The sequence below is a fragment of the Pituophis catenifer genome, unplaced genomic scaffold (genome assembly GCF_029215685.1).
Source record: "Pituophis catenifer annectens isolate HBS135680 unplaced genomic scaffold, rPitCat1.0.hap2 SCAF_1, whole genome shotgun sequence".
Lineage (NCBI taxonomy): Eukaryota > Metazoa > Chordata > Lepidosauria > Squamata > Colubridae > Pituophis > Pituophis catenifer.
In genome coordinates, this window is record NW_027256881.1 from 282430353 (window position 1) to 282447168 (window position 16816).

At 36.9% G+C, this 16816-nt stretch overlaps 2 protein-coding genes across 4 annotated transcripts; one reads left to right on the forward strand and one right to left on the reverse strand.

Annotated features, from left to right (window-relative positions):
• Positions 1-921: 921 nt before the first annotated feature.
• HAUS2 (HAUS augmin like complex subunit 2) lies at positions 922-8413 on the reverse strand. Of its 2 annotated transcripts, XM_070931287.1 has the most exons (6): positions 8118-8413; positions 5751-5843; positions 5016-5085; positions 3385-3517; positions 2108-2216; positions 922-1375 (listed from the first exon to the last, which is right to left on the reverse strand). In XM_070931287.1, the coding sequence occupies exons 1-6, from the start codon at positions 8205-8207 to the stop codon at positions 1226-1228; spliced, it is 645 nt and encodes a 214-aa protein (XP_070787388.1). In that variant the 5' UTR covers positions 8208-8413; the 3' UTR covers positions 922-1225. The 2 variants fall into 2 exon arrangements, with proteins under 2 accessions (XP_070787388.1, XP_070787389.1); XM_070931288.1 differs by lacking the exon at positions 5751-5843.
• Positions 8414-8560: 147 nt separating this feature from the next.
• Positions 8561-16613, forward strand: LRRC57 (leucine rich repeat containing 57). 2 transcript variants are annotated; one of them, XM_070931289.1, is made up of 6 exons: positions 8561-8801; positions 11264-11445; positions 12297-12432; positions 12890-13158; positions 14660-14845; positions 15629-16613. In XM_070931289.1, the coding sequence occupies exons 2-6, from the start codon at positions 11296-11298 to the stop codon at positions 15668-15670; spliced, it is 783 nt and encodes a 260-aa protein (XP_070787390.1). In that variant the 5' UTR covers positions 8561-8801; positions 11264-11295; the 3' UTR covers positions 15671-16613. The 2 variants fall into 2 exon arrangements, with proteins under 2 accessions (XP_070787390.1, XP_070787391.1); XM_070931290.1 differs by lacking the exon at positions 8561-8801 and adding an exon at positions 8905-9061.
• The last annotated feature ends 203 nt before the right edge of the window (positions 16614-16816 follow it).

Below are 16816 nucleotides of genomic sequence, written 5' to 3' on the forward strand. Positions count from 1 at the left end.
AAATCACACATGCATGTCCAGAACATACATGTCCGAAGTTTATCTTGAATGGCTTTATTCTGTTTCTGCTGAAATACTCTTAGAATTATAGAACCAGAGAATTAAACCCTGATGCTATATTTGGGTCTTCAGATACAACAAACAGTAGTTTTACAATTTTTAAATAAATCAGTCTCTGGATTCACACAATGCTAATTAAACCAAGGTTAATGTTCCAGTGACTTAAGAGAGGTGGGATAGCCATTTGCCTGATATGCTTTAATTTGGATTCCTGGACAAAGTAGGGAATCAGATCAATGACCTACTGGATTTTTCCAATTATCTGGAGGTCTAGGCTGAGAGGAAATGCTTAGCATATTCTCAAATTGTCTGTCACTGATTACATTTACTAAAGCAGTATTTTATTATAAAGTATAAAAATGAAGATTCTTGAAAATACCCAAGAAAGCAAACAAATGGTTCATCAAACCCAGAGTTCTCACTTGAGGCACAAATGACTAGGTTGAAAGTTTGGACACTTTATGCAAAGATCTAGCTTTGGAGAAGGCTGCAGTGCTGTGAAAAGAAGGGGGGAAAAGAGGAGAGAATGACCAGCAGCAAGGCGGATGGACTCAGTTACAGCAGTGATGAGTGCACTAGCACTAGCTGCATATAGCTCTTTAAGCATTGTGACTTTTTGTCATAAAAACAGCTCATATTTTTAGTTGCCGAAAACCAAATATATTACAAGATTTTTCTAAAAATCTCAGATAGTGGCTGTTGCAGATTTTAAACAATACAGCTTTTAAATAAAAACATCATCAACACAGTATAAGCAGAAAGGAAGGAAAATGCAAGGTTGCAAGTAACATTTTCACTTACAAGCTCACACTTTGAACTGTTATTGACAGACATCTGGATCAAACAAGCACAAACCCAAAGTTAGCTTTTAAAATTTGGTTTATTTGCTTGGTATAAATAACATACATACCTAAAAGAGATGTTATTTAAGTCAGTGTCAACCTTTCATTAAAACATTCCTCAGGCACTTAAGAGAAATTCTCAGTAATTTAACATTTGTCACCAGTTTCCATACAACACTATTTCCATATATAAAGTTCATTTCAGAATCATGAATGCAAATGCAGTTACAAATCTGAAAGCAAGAATAAAATGCATGTGTATTTTATTAATCCCACAAAATTATTAACTAGCCTTGGAATGGAAAAATAGAAAACTAAATGTATTATCGTATACTTTTGAAAAAAGAATCTAATTCACCAATCAGCTGCGTATTCTCAAAGATTCCTTTTTGTTTCTCTCTCCACTCCAAGATTTGTTCTGCCAGTTCTTCTGTCTCTGTTACCAATAAGTCCATCTTTGCTAATGCACTCCTCTGTAATATAATATGAAAATAAATATTTCAGTAGTATTTGGCAAGATTTCAACATCTTGAAAGCTAAAAAAAGCTCAAAGCCAATGTAATTTTATTAGTATATACTAATTTATTCCATATACTGTTTGTGAATAAGAAAAGTAGTAAAAAATAGTATCTTTTCATTTCAGGAGGAAGTGTAGTATGAAATGAAGTACTGTAGCAATTTTCTTGGACTGCAAGGTGATCAAACCAGTCAGTCCTAGAGAAGATCAACCCTGACTGCTCTTTAGAAGGCCAGATCCTGAAGATGAAACTGAAATACTTTGGCCACTTAATGAGAAGGAAGGACTCACTGGAGAAGAGCCCAATGCTGGGAACAATTAAAGGCAAAAGAAAAAGGGAATGGCAGAGAATGAGGTGGCTGGATGGAATCACTGAAGCATTCTGCATGATCTTAAATGGTCTCCGGGGGGATGGTAGAGGACAGGAAGGCCTGGAGGAAAGTTGTCCATGGGGTCGCAATGGGTCAGACACGACTTCGCAACTAACAATAACAAGCAATTCGCATTTTCCCCAAAGCATTTCTGATATGTTTTTTCAGGTTACAGATCCATCATGTAGTAGACTGGTACTATATTTCTAGATTAAGAAATAAAGATGTTCTTAGTACTACCCAAAAAGCTGATCTTGTAAATTGTCCTTAGGGGAAAGAAAGAGTATTAATGAAATGTTAAAATATTACCTACTTACCATATTTCTAATGTTTTCAGGTATTTCTGGGATGTTTCTTATAGTAAGTAAGTGGGTTTCTAATTTTTCAATAAAAGCTACTGCCAGTGCCAGCAATTCTACCACATCTCTAAAGTACAAGAAGTAAAGATGCATTATTCCATATTCAGTTTGAGAAGTTTTTAGAATCTTTGGATTTTATTTCTAAATTCTCCCCTATTTAAAAATGGATTTTAAAACTATACCAACTTTCTATAAACATTGTCAAACCTAAAATATACCCCAATCAAGATTGAACATCCTATTTTTTTGCCAAAAAATCAATGTCTAAAACATTAGGATAAAATTTAAAAAAATGTTTTTGTTTCTATTTTCCCAACAAGTGTTTTTAACAATCACACCAGGGTATTAATATAAAATCTTAAAATAACACTAAATAGCAAAACCTAAGTTAAACTATTTGAAGAGAGACAAAATGCTTCTATAAATAAGTAAAAATGTGAATAACTAAGTATTCACATACCCCTTTCAAATGTAGAGAGAAGATTGTCAAGCTTCTCAAGGAAAGATCCTCTCCCAAAGTTTATCCATTACACCTTCAACAGGGGTGGGTCAGAGAGTTGAGCCTCTAAGGCAGATATCAAAATAGAAGAGGGTTGATATAGGCCCAGTAATGGTTTAAAGTAATGTGCCCAGACTATTTAGAGCTGTAAAAATGAATACCAACCATATAAGATGAGTCATGAAATAAATAAATAGCACAATAAATACAAGGATATGATGCAGTCCAATGATATTTTCGATGTGCTAGTAGACTATATTTTCATACTATGTATTTTATTAAATGAGAAATTGGCTAAATATATCCAGCACAACCCTAAAATGTAGCTGACAGAACCTATCTTCTGATGTTAAAAATAAAATAAGCCTTTGGGTTCCTCTCATTCAGGACCTAAGATAAAATGTGTGTTTTACAAATACCAGCAGATTGTCACTGTACCTGACTGCTGGAAGAATGCCATTATTATTCCCCTGTACAAAGGGAAAGGTAGCAAGAATGAACACAAACTTTACAGAGAAATGTGTTTGGCAGAAATGTTAAGAATGCAAGGGTGGGTTGGGTAGTAGATAGAATGCAGCCAATTCCAAGGAATGAAAGGATGTTGAAAGAAGCAAAAACAACTGGGCGTACAAGTGTGCTTCTGCCCACTTCTATCAAACCCAAACTCTACTGGACTCTCATAGGTTTCACCAATAATAAATACTAAGTAAACATACAAAATTAGGAAGTTTGATACCTGTGGAAGGCAGCTTCTACAGGCAGATTTTCTCGACACAGTGGTTTAACTAGCCTTTGCCTCAGAGTTCTTTTATTCTTTAGCACTGCATCCAGGTGCCTGTTCATTGCTTGCAAAGCCTGGCACTTCTGAGCTATGAACAAGAAAATGTCAAAGTAAAACTGGCTGGTGCATCAATATAAATCAGGGTTACAGAACATTTGGAGAAAAACTACCTTAGATCATAGTCCTCCCAATATGAATTCTGGCACATTGTCAGGAGACACCTGGATTAATTAAAAAGCAAGTAATAGCAGAGAAAGAGAAAAGAGGGGTGGAAAGGATTTATACAATAATCCACAGAGTACTAGGTTTGCCTGGCAACTGCTAAACATCTAATTAGTACATTCCAATGTTACTATGGCTTTATAGTTCAATTTCTGAATGTATACCATCCCAAAATTCTTACAGTAGGTATGACAGAACACATTTGAAATATATTCAACTTTATAAAAGGACACTGAAAGTGTCCCTTTTTCTCCTTTGCAACTCTTTGCAAACGATTAGTGATATCCTCACAAATTGATCCTTATGGTACAGAGGAGTGTATTTTAAACTCATATCCTATATTATTATTTTAATGTATGCTGCTCTTCAAAACAATATTGCCAGAGGCTTACAGCATCCACAAGGCTTCTAAAGGGAACAATCTCTCTCTTCCCACTCAAGTAGACAATGCTGCACTTTTAAGCATCCTGGCAGACCAGTTTGATCTAATAGTTAAGGCACAATTAGAAGCCAGGGTCTGAAAAGTGGACCCTGCACCTGTGGGAATACGCTAGAAAAAAGAATTAGAAGGCAGGAGATGGTGGATTTATATGTTTAATAGATTTATATGGCTGCCATTATAAATATATGACCGAGTGGCTAATATGAAAAATGATAAAAACATATCACTTGATGGATGGGACTCAGAACATGCCCTTATGTATGATCAAATAGGATGGGTAGAAATAACCAGGGAGAGATGATCCCATAAATAGCTCAGCCTCAAGTCACAAAGGGCTTTAATGACGGCCAACACTGTGAATTACACTTTGAAATATACTGGTAGCCCATACAGCCTGTGGAACTGTGATGTCACATGTGCTGAAAAACGTTATTGCTTACTGACTGTGCCACCACATTCAGCACTAACTGAAACTTCCAGAAGCCCTTCCAGATGCTTGTAAAACATATTGCAGTAGTTCAATCTAAAGATTCCTAGGGCATAAGTGACTATAAGTAATCCTGCTGGAGACAGACAACTGGATGACTTTGGGCCAAGGATTTTCTCTTAGTCCTAGTTACTTGCAAGCCACTTCTGAAAATACTACCAACAAAACTGAACAACAAATAATTCAAAAAGAATTTTCCAATTGTATGAATGTACAAAATTAATACTGTGTTTCCCCGAAAATAAGACCCTGTCTTATATTTTTTTGAACCCTGAAATAAGCGCTTGGCTTTATTGCCATGCGCTCAAAAGCGTGATTGGGTTTATTATCGGGGGATGTCTTATTTTGGGGGAAACAGGGTACAAAGTCTTATATTATGTCCAATTACTTAATTACATACCTGAAAGGTTAAATAGCAATCTTAACAACACTTACTAAGATAAAATGGATGAGTAATGTCTGCTGTATCTTTTTCCATTTGCAGGGCTTCTGTCTCCAAATTAATCTGTAACATTGAAATAGTGCTTTAAAATTTTTGTGCAGTTATTTAAAGTATTTAAAGTTACATGAATTCCTGCTAAAATGATCCTCCATTATTTTTATAAAAGTATTTGATACATTGCAGTGCAAATGTTTAAATATATTCATTTTTTACTTTTGCAAATGGATGGTTTATTTTACTATATAGCTCTTCTTTAGAGTTCACTTCTGGCCAAAAAACTGGAAACAAGCCAAAGACTATAAACCAGCAAAAACCATGATCATGTGACTGCAGAATGCTGCAACCAGGCATAAAAGTGAGTTGGTTTCCAAGTGCCTGAAATGTGGTCATATGACTATGGATATATATTGCAGTCATTGGAAGTCCAGAATGGATTATAAGTAGTTTTTTGGGGGGGAGAGGGGGCCTGTCATAACTTTTAAATTGTTGATAAGCAAGGAGAACTTGTATACAAAAAAGAGGAAAAAAACCAGTAGAGACCTGTAATATACACTATTTCCCCCCCCCCCCCGCCCCCTCTGAAAACATCAGAGGTATTATAGTATTAAAGAAGTTTAAACTGAATTCTCTTCTGGAACAGAAGGTATTGTGACTAATGGAGCAAATGTTCACACTTCACATCATTTTTATCAAAATAAGTCTTGTTCTAGTACTAAAATATTATTTACCCGGCTGACTTCAGCTTGGAGATCAGCAATTTGTTCTGCTTTTGAGACATACGTAAAACAAGCAGATGGTTTTCTACATATATCTAGAGTCCCCTGAAGAAGAAAGGAAAAAGACAAACCAACTCAACCACTCATGAAATTAGGATTGACGTTTAGAACATTTACTTGTAAATAAAAATTAATTTTGAAACTAACAAAAATTTAGAAAACTATCACTTACTAGGAGAGACTGACACACAGAATACATACATGTATCTTTTTAAGTGTTTTATTTCTTCTTTGTGTTGCTGTCTCAAAAGTAAAATCTACAGTTGGAAATTACTGTTGTTATCATTTTTTTGTTTAGTAATCAATCTTTACAATATAAAATTCTTTATATACCTCAGAATATCAAATTTATGCAATAGCACACAAAGGTAATTTGACCAAAATATGTGTCTATTATGAAGAGGTAGGTTATTCTAACAGCAACCAAAGGATTCAATTAAAATAAAAGTGGTTACTAATAAGGGGCAGAATGCAATTCAAATATTTATGAAAAATATGTTTTATGTATCTCTTATCATTTGAAATATGATGCATTAGGTATGTGCAACATTATGGATTATTTAATGAACAAGAAGCGTTAGGTTTGCACTTTATATATGTCCACTCTCCAAGCAAGGTACCTGAGCAGGCAAAGGAGGAAATGGACAATTAGAAAAAAGGGCAAAGGGTGGGGGAGACACAGGACATACTATATTTTTAAGTTTCTTCGAAGGGTGACAAAAATTACAGCAAAAAACTGCAGGATATGTACCTAGGCCTACATGAAATTACTTCTTCCAGCATCAGTTTTCTCAATTGAAATACTTTCCCAACAATCTTTATTTTCAAATGTCATAGAAATCCATGACAACTCATGTGATCTACAAATTACATTATCGTATTTTTTGCACTACAAGACGCACGTAGCTTTTGGGGAGGAAAACAAGGGGAAAAAATCTGCCTCTGCCTCTCAGCATCCATCGGTATTCATCTGGCTAGCGTCCTTGCAGCAGTCTGGTCAGCTTCAGCATGTTATTGCATGATATGATATGATTTAGCACGAGAAGCTGATTGGTGGTTAGATCAGCCTCCCGGAATATTGATCAGCTGTTCCAGGCTGTGGGGATTGCCACCATCTATCGCCACCTCCATGCGTCCCATTTTCAACCTCTGCACACCCTGTTTTCGGCCCGTTCCCGGCGGCAGGGAATTCCTGCCACTTGGAATGGGCTGAAAATGGGACGCGTGGAGGCCGAAAATGGCCAAAAGGTGGAGGCCAGGGGGTGGGCGGGGCTTTGGCAACATTCGCTCTATAAGATGCACAGACATTTCCACCCACTTTTTTTGGGGGGGGGGGAAAGTGCGTCTTATACTGTGAAAAATACGGTATTCCTAAATTTGCTAGAAACAGGAAATAAATTAAGTAATGTAAATCTAGGCCACTGAGTCTGTCAACAGATAAGGAAGAAAAAAGCAAACAATTTACAATATACTACTGTGAGAACAATCCAATTTTTTTAAAAAAAATACAAAACACTCAAAAAGCCAGACAATATTTGATTTTAAGGCAATTCCTGCTGGATGCAAAACGTGAGGACAAAGGCAATGAATGACATGTCTTCCTTTTGTCAGGCATCTGGGAAGCCTCTAGACAGAGGAAAATAGTCGTCTTCTCTCAGAAATTAATTCCTAGTTACTTGACTATGGCACCAGATCTGACACAAGGGTTGCTCACACAAACATGCCCGTTTTTTTAAAAATCGCTTTCCATACTCAAAAATCGGGTATGAAAAATAGGGCTCTATGAAATTCAGCGGAAATTCCCACATAAATGACAGTGGATGTACCCATCCTGAAGTATTTACTGAATAAATACAGAGTGTTTCTAGGGTAGAGGAAGATTCAAATCGCGTTTTGTTCCAATCCGCGAACTTTTTTTTTTTTTTTTTGCGTCGCATTGAGTTCATAGGATCCAAAAACACACGGGAACTAGTTGCAACGGAGTGGCATTTACAACATTCCTTTGAGGGCAGACCCGCCACCATGCGAATCTGTTCTGCTTATTTCGAAACAAAACGACCGAGCGAGTAGCGGAATCAGTGCAACACCCTAAATCGCGGGAAACCGGTTTTTCCAAAGTAATCCCTGAAGAAAAAGGGAGACGGACGTGCTTTAAAGACAGCCCACCCACCCCCCAAAAAAACCACCTGCATTGCCTACAAATCATTTGTAATCTGGGCTTCTTGTCATTCTGGCGCCCAAACTACCTTCTTAAGGCTTTGGCTGGCACTCAGCCTCAGAGGCGATTATGATTTGCCAGGAAAGAACCAACCGCCCCACCTGAGACACCACTCCCGCGGAGAGAGCCCGCGCCAACATCAGTCCCGCCGCCGTGGGCTGCACGGGATCCCAGGGGTTGGAGGAAGCCATGACCCGGGCAATCCTCCGCGCGCCACACCCGCGCGCGCGCGCCTCGAACGAACGACCGCCCGCCCGCTTTAGAAAGCGCCTCCCGGAGATGCCTGGAACCCGCGCGCCGCCATGTTGAGTGCGGCCGAACTGCCCTCACGCCACGCGAGTCTCTCTTCACCACCGGGGGAGACCGAATGAGATTCCTCCCACTTCCGCTATGGGCCGTCCCGTATCACGATATATCCCAGCTGAGGTCCACCGAAGCATCGACTCCTCTGTACAAACAGAGATGGTGGCTCCCCGCCCCCGCTCACGGGGCATCCGGAAGCCATAAATAAATAAATAAATAAAAATAAAAATGGCGGCTCTTTCGGCCATTTTGATTGTGGCGGAAGGCACTCGGGATACTCTGGGTAATCCTCCTCCATCCCCGAGATTCTCAAATATTATTTTTCGAGCGGAGAAGCAGGCCATTAGAGGCTAGGCTGGCTTGTCACCCGGGTATTGGGCTCCTTCGCGGACGACTGAAGTTACCTGGCCGCTGTTTCTCGTCGTCCTGCGTATGCTTGTTGCTAGGATGCGAGGCTATGCCGGCTAAGTAAAGGGACTAAGGTAATCCCGTCCTCCTTTCAGGAGGTGGTTTTTTTTTTTTTTTCGATCCCCTTAGGGAGATCTTCAGAGGGCGTTGGGAGTCGAGAGGCTGAAGTTGGTAGGCTGATTAGGGGAGATTAACTCCGTTAGAAAGTGCAGCGATAAAAATCGGGACGATTATCGGATGGCAGCGAAGAAGAAACTTTCGGGTCTGGACGTTTATTGTGGAAGGAAGGAAGGAAGGAAGATCGATCTAAATGGTCACCCAGTTTTTTGTAGCGGTAACGTGTCGTCCTGGAAAGTTAAATCCCTTTGTGATTTAGGCTTTCTTATCGCGCTAAACCATAGTTAGGTTTGGTTTGTGTTCATGCAGCGTGACCTGTTAAGTAAAACTCTAGCTAACTGGACCCAGCCTCTCATCCGGATTAGCGGGTTTGGGATTAACGTGATTTGAGTATGGTTTACTTCAATGGAGAAATCATTTTTCCTGCGAAGTTCAGGAATTGCGTTGATGCCACCCCTCCCCTATGCTGCCCGCCTGTGTCTTTTGGTGGGAGAAAGAGAGAGCATCTTGAATTATCCTGCTTATTTTTCCCCCCTTCCTTACCTGTGAGAGGAAGATAAATATTCTTCCTAAATATAGTTTGTTGTGGGCTCCTTAATGGTCAAAACTGAGGTTATCCCAAATTCTGACTTCACTTACCCGCCCTTCTCAGGTAAAAGAAGGCAAGCAGCTAGTACAAAAGCCAGCGAAACGGAAATTCGGTAATACAGATAGTCCTCGACTTACAACCATTCGTTTAGTGTTTGGAATTACAATGGCATTGAAACAAGTGATTTATGACTGGCTTCCACATGACTGTTGCAGCATCCCTACAGTTATGTGATCACAATTTGGGGTCTTGGCAACTGGCATGTATTTATGATGGTTGAAGAGATCCGGGGTCATGTAATTACCCGTTGTGACCTTCTGACAAGCAAAGACAATGGGGAAGAGATTCGCTTAATCACTAACTTGTTAAGCACTGTTAACAACTGTGGCAAGAAATGTCATAAAATGGGCAACTCTTAACATCTGTCTTGTTTAGCAAAGGTAATTTTGGACTCAATTGTGGTTGAGGACGAGGACTACCTGTACTGTCTAAAAACATTGTTAGATGAACAAAGTCTTCTTAATATGCCAGTGTACGGAGAAAAAATGTATTGCTATTAACAAAAAAGGCATTAGCTTGAATGGATACATGAATTTAACCTATAATCCCTACAATATTTCTTTGTAATACTGCTGATTTGTCATATAAAATAGTAATTAATCAGGCAGTACTATGTTAAGGTAGGCAAAATTAGAAACACTGCATACCGTGTTACTTTTGGATTAGTATTAATGCAAATGTGTTTGAGAATAGGAAAGTCTGACTTGAAGAGCAAAATATTTAGAAAGCTTGTTGATTTTATATGAAACAAGTCTTGTGATTGCAACACTAGAGAAAGCTGTGTTAAAGCTGTGCAATACTATTCATATGTGGTCCAAGGAAAGCACAGCTCACTGGAAGCTATAACTGTGTGGAGTCTTGTACCTCATGAATTTATTTACAGTGGTACCTCGGTACATTTCATTAATTGGTTCCGGGATAAGTACCAAAAATAAATAAGTACCAAACACATTTTTCCATAAGGAATAATGTAATGAATCACAAGGCAGCCTACACCGATGAGTTCTAGCTTGTGTGTTGATTACCAAAGAAACGATGAGTACTGGGACAAAATTTTTGCACCAAAATGCACTGAGTATCAAATTTGATGAATTTCAAAGCAGTTGAGTACCAAGATACCAGTGCATTTGCCAAGGCTTCTATGCTGCTAAATTCCCATAGGCTGTAAATAGCTTACAAAATACTGTATAGGTAGGGTTAAAAGCATTAGTCACATAAAAGGCTTAACCTCTCAATCTCTAAATGTTTACAAACAACAAACTCTTCATAGCTATTTGGAAGCTCAAGGACTTCCTGCTTGGGTGTAAGCAGTGGAGACATGGAATCATCATCATTTGGAAATATGCTGAATCTCTGGAGTGGAGGTTAATAAATTACCATGGACTTTAATGCTGTTCAGTTACTATTGTATAATGTATCTATTTTTCCAACAGTTATGAGTTAATCTTTTTGAATGCAGAAGCATAAACATGCTCACTGAAAACATACTTTTGAGGAGGTCTTATGTTCAGGTTACCATGAGTTTGAATATGGTGTTTTCATTTATCATTTCCATCTTTTCTGTTACAACATTTTCATATATTTCTATCTTATTACTAATGAATGTTGTGTTAAGATTAATTTTATGCAATGGGGATGATTTGAGTAACTTATACTTGAGTCAGTGGCATGGAAGACTGAGCCTCAATTTACCATAGAGGTGAAAATATTGAGAAGAAAATTATATGGATAAACCTTTATCTAATGTATTCTCAATTTACTTTTTAATAGAAAGTAATTTCATGTTGCCTAATGTAGTGTGAATGAGAGGTATTCTACTACACATCTGCCACAATCCTTTTGTTTGCTGCAAAGACAAGAACAGAAAGATGGGAAACAGTGCCTTAAAAGCACATTTGGACACGGCCCAAAAAACAGGAGTATTTCAATTAACTGGAAAAGGCCTTTCTGAGGTAAATGTCAATTTTGTGTACATATGGCACAAAAAATCAGTTTCCTTTACTCCATAAAATGCTAGAAAGATAAAATTATGTCTTGTTTTGGAATTCAGAATATCGTCTTTTTGATTACATATTTATTGGGACTGAATTTGGCTATTTCAGACTTTGCATTTTGGACTATTTCAGGCTTGGAGTAGGAAATGGTCTTATTGGAAATCCAATAAGTATATTCTAAAATCAGTGTATTTTATTTTCAGCTTGATATTACCCATTTTGTTGTTTGTTTTAAAAAAGCTGCTTTAATCCTGAAACCAAATGTTTGTCTCAAAATGGAACATTTAATGTTGGAATATTTCTGAATACATTCAATCTGAATGCAATATATACTTTTAATAAAAATGTTGAATATGTTCTAATTAATATCTATACTATAGATATTATAGTATAGTATTATAGAAATCAGTTTGGATTTCTAGAGATAGATCATTTAATGGAAGCTTACCCCTGATGATTGTATTTAAAAATTGCAGTTCTGCACAGTTTTACTAAAGCTCTCGGATTTAATTTCTAAAAAGAAATATGACTTAATGAGCTGTTATATCCATTAAGCAACTATGGCAGTTCATATTAGGTTTTATTTATTTTGATTTTGCATAATATGAAATACTTCATTGTGTTAGGTTTTATTCCAATTATGGTTAATTAATTTTGGACAGATTTCCCAATTCTTTTCCAATCTTTCATTATTTGGGGTATGTAAGACTACAAAACATAATTTTTATTATAAATCTTTCTGATTCTGTATATTTGTTGCAGTTTTTAACTCTTGGAATAATTTCATCAATATCTGAATTCTTTTTCAGTTTCCTGAAGATCTACAGAAGTTGGCAAGTAATCTCAGAACAATAGATTTGTCCAACAATAAACTTGAATCACTCCCACCTTTTATAGGAAAGTTCTCTGTATTGAAAAGTCTTGCTTTAAATCACAACAGACTGAGTATGTTTACTTAAGTATTTTTAGCTTGCTTTATATTGCATATTAAATAATGTTTCAGTACTAACAAAGATTTGTTTGTAAGTGCAGCTATTTGTTACTAAGGTAATGCATTGCTGAATGCTAAGGTAATCAAAATTATTTTGATTCTTATGAAATAGAGACTTGCTCAGATAGAATATTTTTTATTACTTGCTCTCTTGTTTTCTTCCCACATCTTCTCAACTGCAAAATTTCTGATGGTGTATTAACCCAGGCAATTTTGCAGTATATAAGAAGAAGAAATAAATTATATCTGATATATTATATATCGTATATTACAAAAGAACATTCCGTTATATTATGAATCTTTATTCTAAGGAGCATTATATAGCAGAATAAAATATTCAGTCTTGACATTTTAATAATTGTTCTTTTTTCTTGGCATCATGATTCAATTCTATTTATAATTTATTGCTAGCTGTATTACCTGAGGATCTCTGCAAGCTGAAAAAGCTGGAAATTCTACATCTGAACAATAACCAATTGACACGTTTACCTAGCAGTTTTGGACAACTTGCAGCGCTAAAGACTCTGAGCCTTTCCGGAAACAAGCTTCAAACTATACCTATTCAGCTATGCAGTCTTCATCATATAGATGTGGTAGATCTTTCCAGAAATCAGATCCAGAGTATCCCAGACACAATAGGAGAGATGCAGGCCATTGAATTGAACTTAAATCAGAATCAGGTTTGGAAGTATTTTTTTGTAGTTGAGCATTGTTATGTGGTGTCCTAAATACTATGGGATGGAGATATAGTTAATGCTATAACTATAAGCCAAATTTGCAAGAGGTGGGGTTTATTTGACATTAAAGATAGTCCTTGGCTAACAAAGGTAATTGGGCCTGAAATTTACTAAACAATATAGTCATAAAATCCATGTTGTAAACTGCATCACTTAGCAATGGCAACTATGGCAGTCCCCATTGTTGTTGTTAACCAAATCCCACTAGTAATTAGGAGAGCATTCATCTTGCTCCAAGCCATTCTTTCCTTCCAACTTCAAGTCTCAGGAAGGTAAGGGACTACCGTCTGGGACTCTATCCATCCACCTATCTCCCCCATCTCTCCCCATTTGGCTTCCCTGCACAGAAGCACTCCCTGCTGGTGGCGGAATGGGACTTGTAGTCTCTGACTTTTCATTCTCCTCGGGCGATTCTCTCCAGACTTATCTCCTCAGCTGGCAGGCCTCCTTCACCCGAGGAGAAAGAAAAGTCAGAGACCAAAAGTCCTAGACCCGCTGGTGGTACTTGGGCTGAAGCAGGGGCATGGGGCCTTCAATCAGCCACCCCCACCTCCAGATCTCCAAGGAGTTCTTCCTCAAGGCCTGTACGGTGGTCAGGCATCCCAGTTTCGCAGGATAAAGCTTTAGTCATCCTTGCTGTCCTCCACTCCATGAGCTCTGCCACACCTAACTGAACTTTGCCGTCTTCCACTGCTGACAAAGTGCATCCAATTGGCCTTATGTGAGAATGATGTGCATGTGTGGAATTACATTTTGTGTGAGCGGAAATGAGAAAATCTACAGGTAATCCTGGATTTACAACAGTTCATTTAGTTTCCGTTCAAAGTTACAACGGCACTGAAAAAAGTGATATACGACCATTGCAGCTTCCCATGGTCACATGATCAAAATTCAGATGCTTGACAACTAGTTCATCTTTATGACCGTTTCAGTGTCTGTAGGGTCATGTGAGCCCCTTTTGTGACCTGACAAGCAAAGTCGATGGGGAATCCAGATTCACTTAACAACTGTGTTACTAACTTAACAAATGCAATGATTCACTTAATAAAAGTGGCAAGAAAAGTTGTAAAATGGAGCAAAATTCACTTAACAAATTTCTCACTCAACATAAATTTTGGGCTCAATTGTGATAGTAAGTTGAGGACTACTTGTATTGATCCAAGTTTATAAATCCATAATTACCTTTTAAATGTGTAATTAATTGGATACTCTGCAATTGTAATTATGCACTGTGCTGAAATTGTAGGAGTTTTCAGCAATCCTATTGTCACTATTGATTAGTTATAGCAAAACAAACTCAGATCAGATATAGTCTATCAATATATGACCAGTTTTTAGAAATATGAGTAATACTGCTTCGTTTTCTTATTTAATTTTTCTAATTGGGGAGACATACTATGATCATTGTAACCATCTTTTTACTTACTTTTTGGGCATATAACAGATTTCCCAGATCTCCTCCCAGATCTCTTGTTGTCCACGCCTAAAAGTTCTGCGCCTTGAAGAGAACTGTCTAGAACTAAGTGTACTTCCTCAGAGTATTCTTGGTGATTCTCAGATCTCTCTACTTGCTGTAGAGGGCAATCTTTTTGAGATCAAGAAACTCCGAGAATTGGATGGCTATGACAAGGTTTGTTGGAAAATTCTATATATGTATTTCTCTTTTCCACTATTTAATTGGTAACATTTTACATATATTTAGATAGGGTAGTGGTCAAATCACATCAGTTATAAATGAAATCATAAAAAAATAGATAGCAATTTTTAATGTCACGTTATGAATCAGGGCAATTTTTATTGCCTTGATTCATCTTAAAGTTTTGGAAAACAGTTAAAACATTTTCCTAATTAATAGATTAATATATCAGAGTTCTATGAGAGTTTTAAAAATACTCTCTGGCTCATTGCACTAAACCCTGTACCTTTGAAAACATTTTCAAAGTGGTTATATAGTTTTATATAAGGACCAAAAGATCCCAGAATAGCATAGGTCAGGCAGCACAGATAATTATGGCTTAAAGGAAAAGTCCAGGAAAGTTCTTTTGATGAACACCAAACAAGAACATACCAAATAGGTTCTGCTGAATTTGATCCAAAGTGGTTTAATAGGAATGATATAACGTCACTATTCTTAAAATGTTCATATAAGAGGTGACATTTGACTGGACACTACTTTGCTTTATCAGACTAGCTATGAATCTCTTATCCAACAACAGGAGATTTAGGAAAGACAACACAGAAGGTCTGAATTAATATAGTATTGAAATTGTAACTAATCAGTACAAATAGATTATGTATTAAAAAGAAAAAAAATAGAAAACCATAAAACTGTAAATTAACTCTTTGCAAGAGTTATCTAGAATTTGATTTATGTGATATATTTATCAAAAAAACTTTTTTTTAAACATTTTAGTATATGGAGAGATTCACTGCTACAAAGAAAAAGTTTTCCTGAACTACTGTGCCAGTTTTATCTTGTGAATGAAGACAAGAAATGTGACTGATGCGTGGATCCAAAATGCAACAAGCCTGTTGGGAGAATGACATTCAAGCCTTTATATAAAGGCAAGAGAACAGTGTCCTCTTGGTTTCAAAATGCCTTGATGTTTTAGATCTCACAAAATGAATCCAAGAATTGGTAACCTTGGATATAATGCTTAACATCCACTTGTAAAGTCTCCATTTACAAAGATTAAGAAGAAAATTATAAAATGACCTGAACTGAAGAGGTTTTATAACAGTTCCTGACAACTTCATACATAGGAGACAGGGCAGATGGAGATAATGGGCTATGTGTGTAGGATCATCTGCCAGGAGGCTCACTAATTCAATATAGATTAACTCCACAATGCAAATCCATCCATCTCTTGGCTTTAAATATTTTACAGTGTATGTAGGGCTGGCCATTTGAAAAATTACGTACAATAGAAGCACAAATTATGGATGAGCAGATAGTGGCTTAATATACATAATAAAAAACAGTTGTCCTAGATTTACATCAGTCATTCTCTAGATGGTTTGTCTTCCACTTGCTAGTCAAATAGTTCACCTTAGTGTGCTAAACTGATGGCTTGCATAACAGGACACTGTTTGCATTTGAATCTTCATGGAAGTAACAAACTCCAATGTTGGGGTGGGGGAGGGTTTGATCACTGTATTGATGCCTTATGCAAAGCACCCATGGATATTTAAAATATGCAACCTTGGAATAATTTACATGCTTTTTACAAAAACCATACCTCCACAACTTTCTTAAACTTTTTTGGCACCTTTTGACAAAATAAGCTGAAATATATTCTTATGTAATTGGAATGGCAAACATATGCAGCTGAAGCTTTCTGTAAAATGTACTGTTCATGTAAATGAAATTTAAATTAAAATGAAAAGCAACTCTACAATCCTAGGAAATGGTCATAAATGAAAATGATTGGATGTTTCATTGTTGGGGTGAAACATAATAACCCTAACGTGATGTGATATTACAAATATTTTTTTTTCATACACTACAGGTTCCAGTTATATTTCTCATTTTTTCTACTGCTACTTATAATCACAACTGTAAAGTCCCATATGTTGCATGTGTTATAAATCATGCCATTTC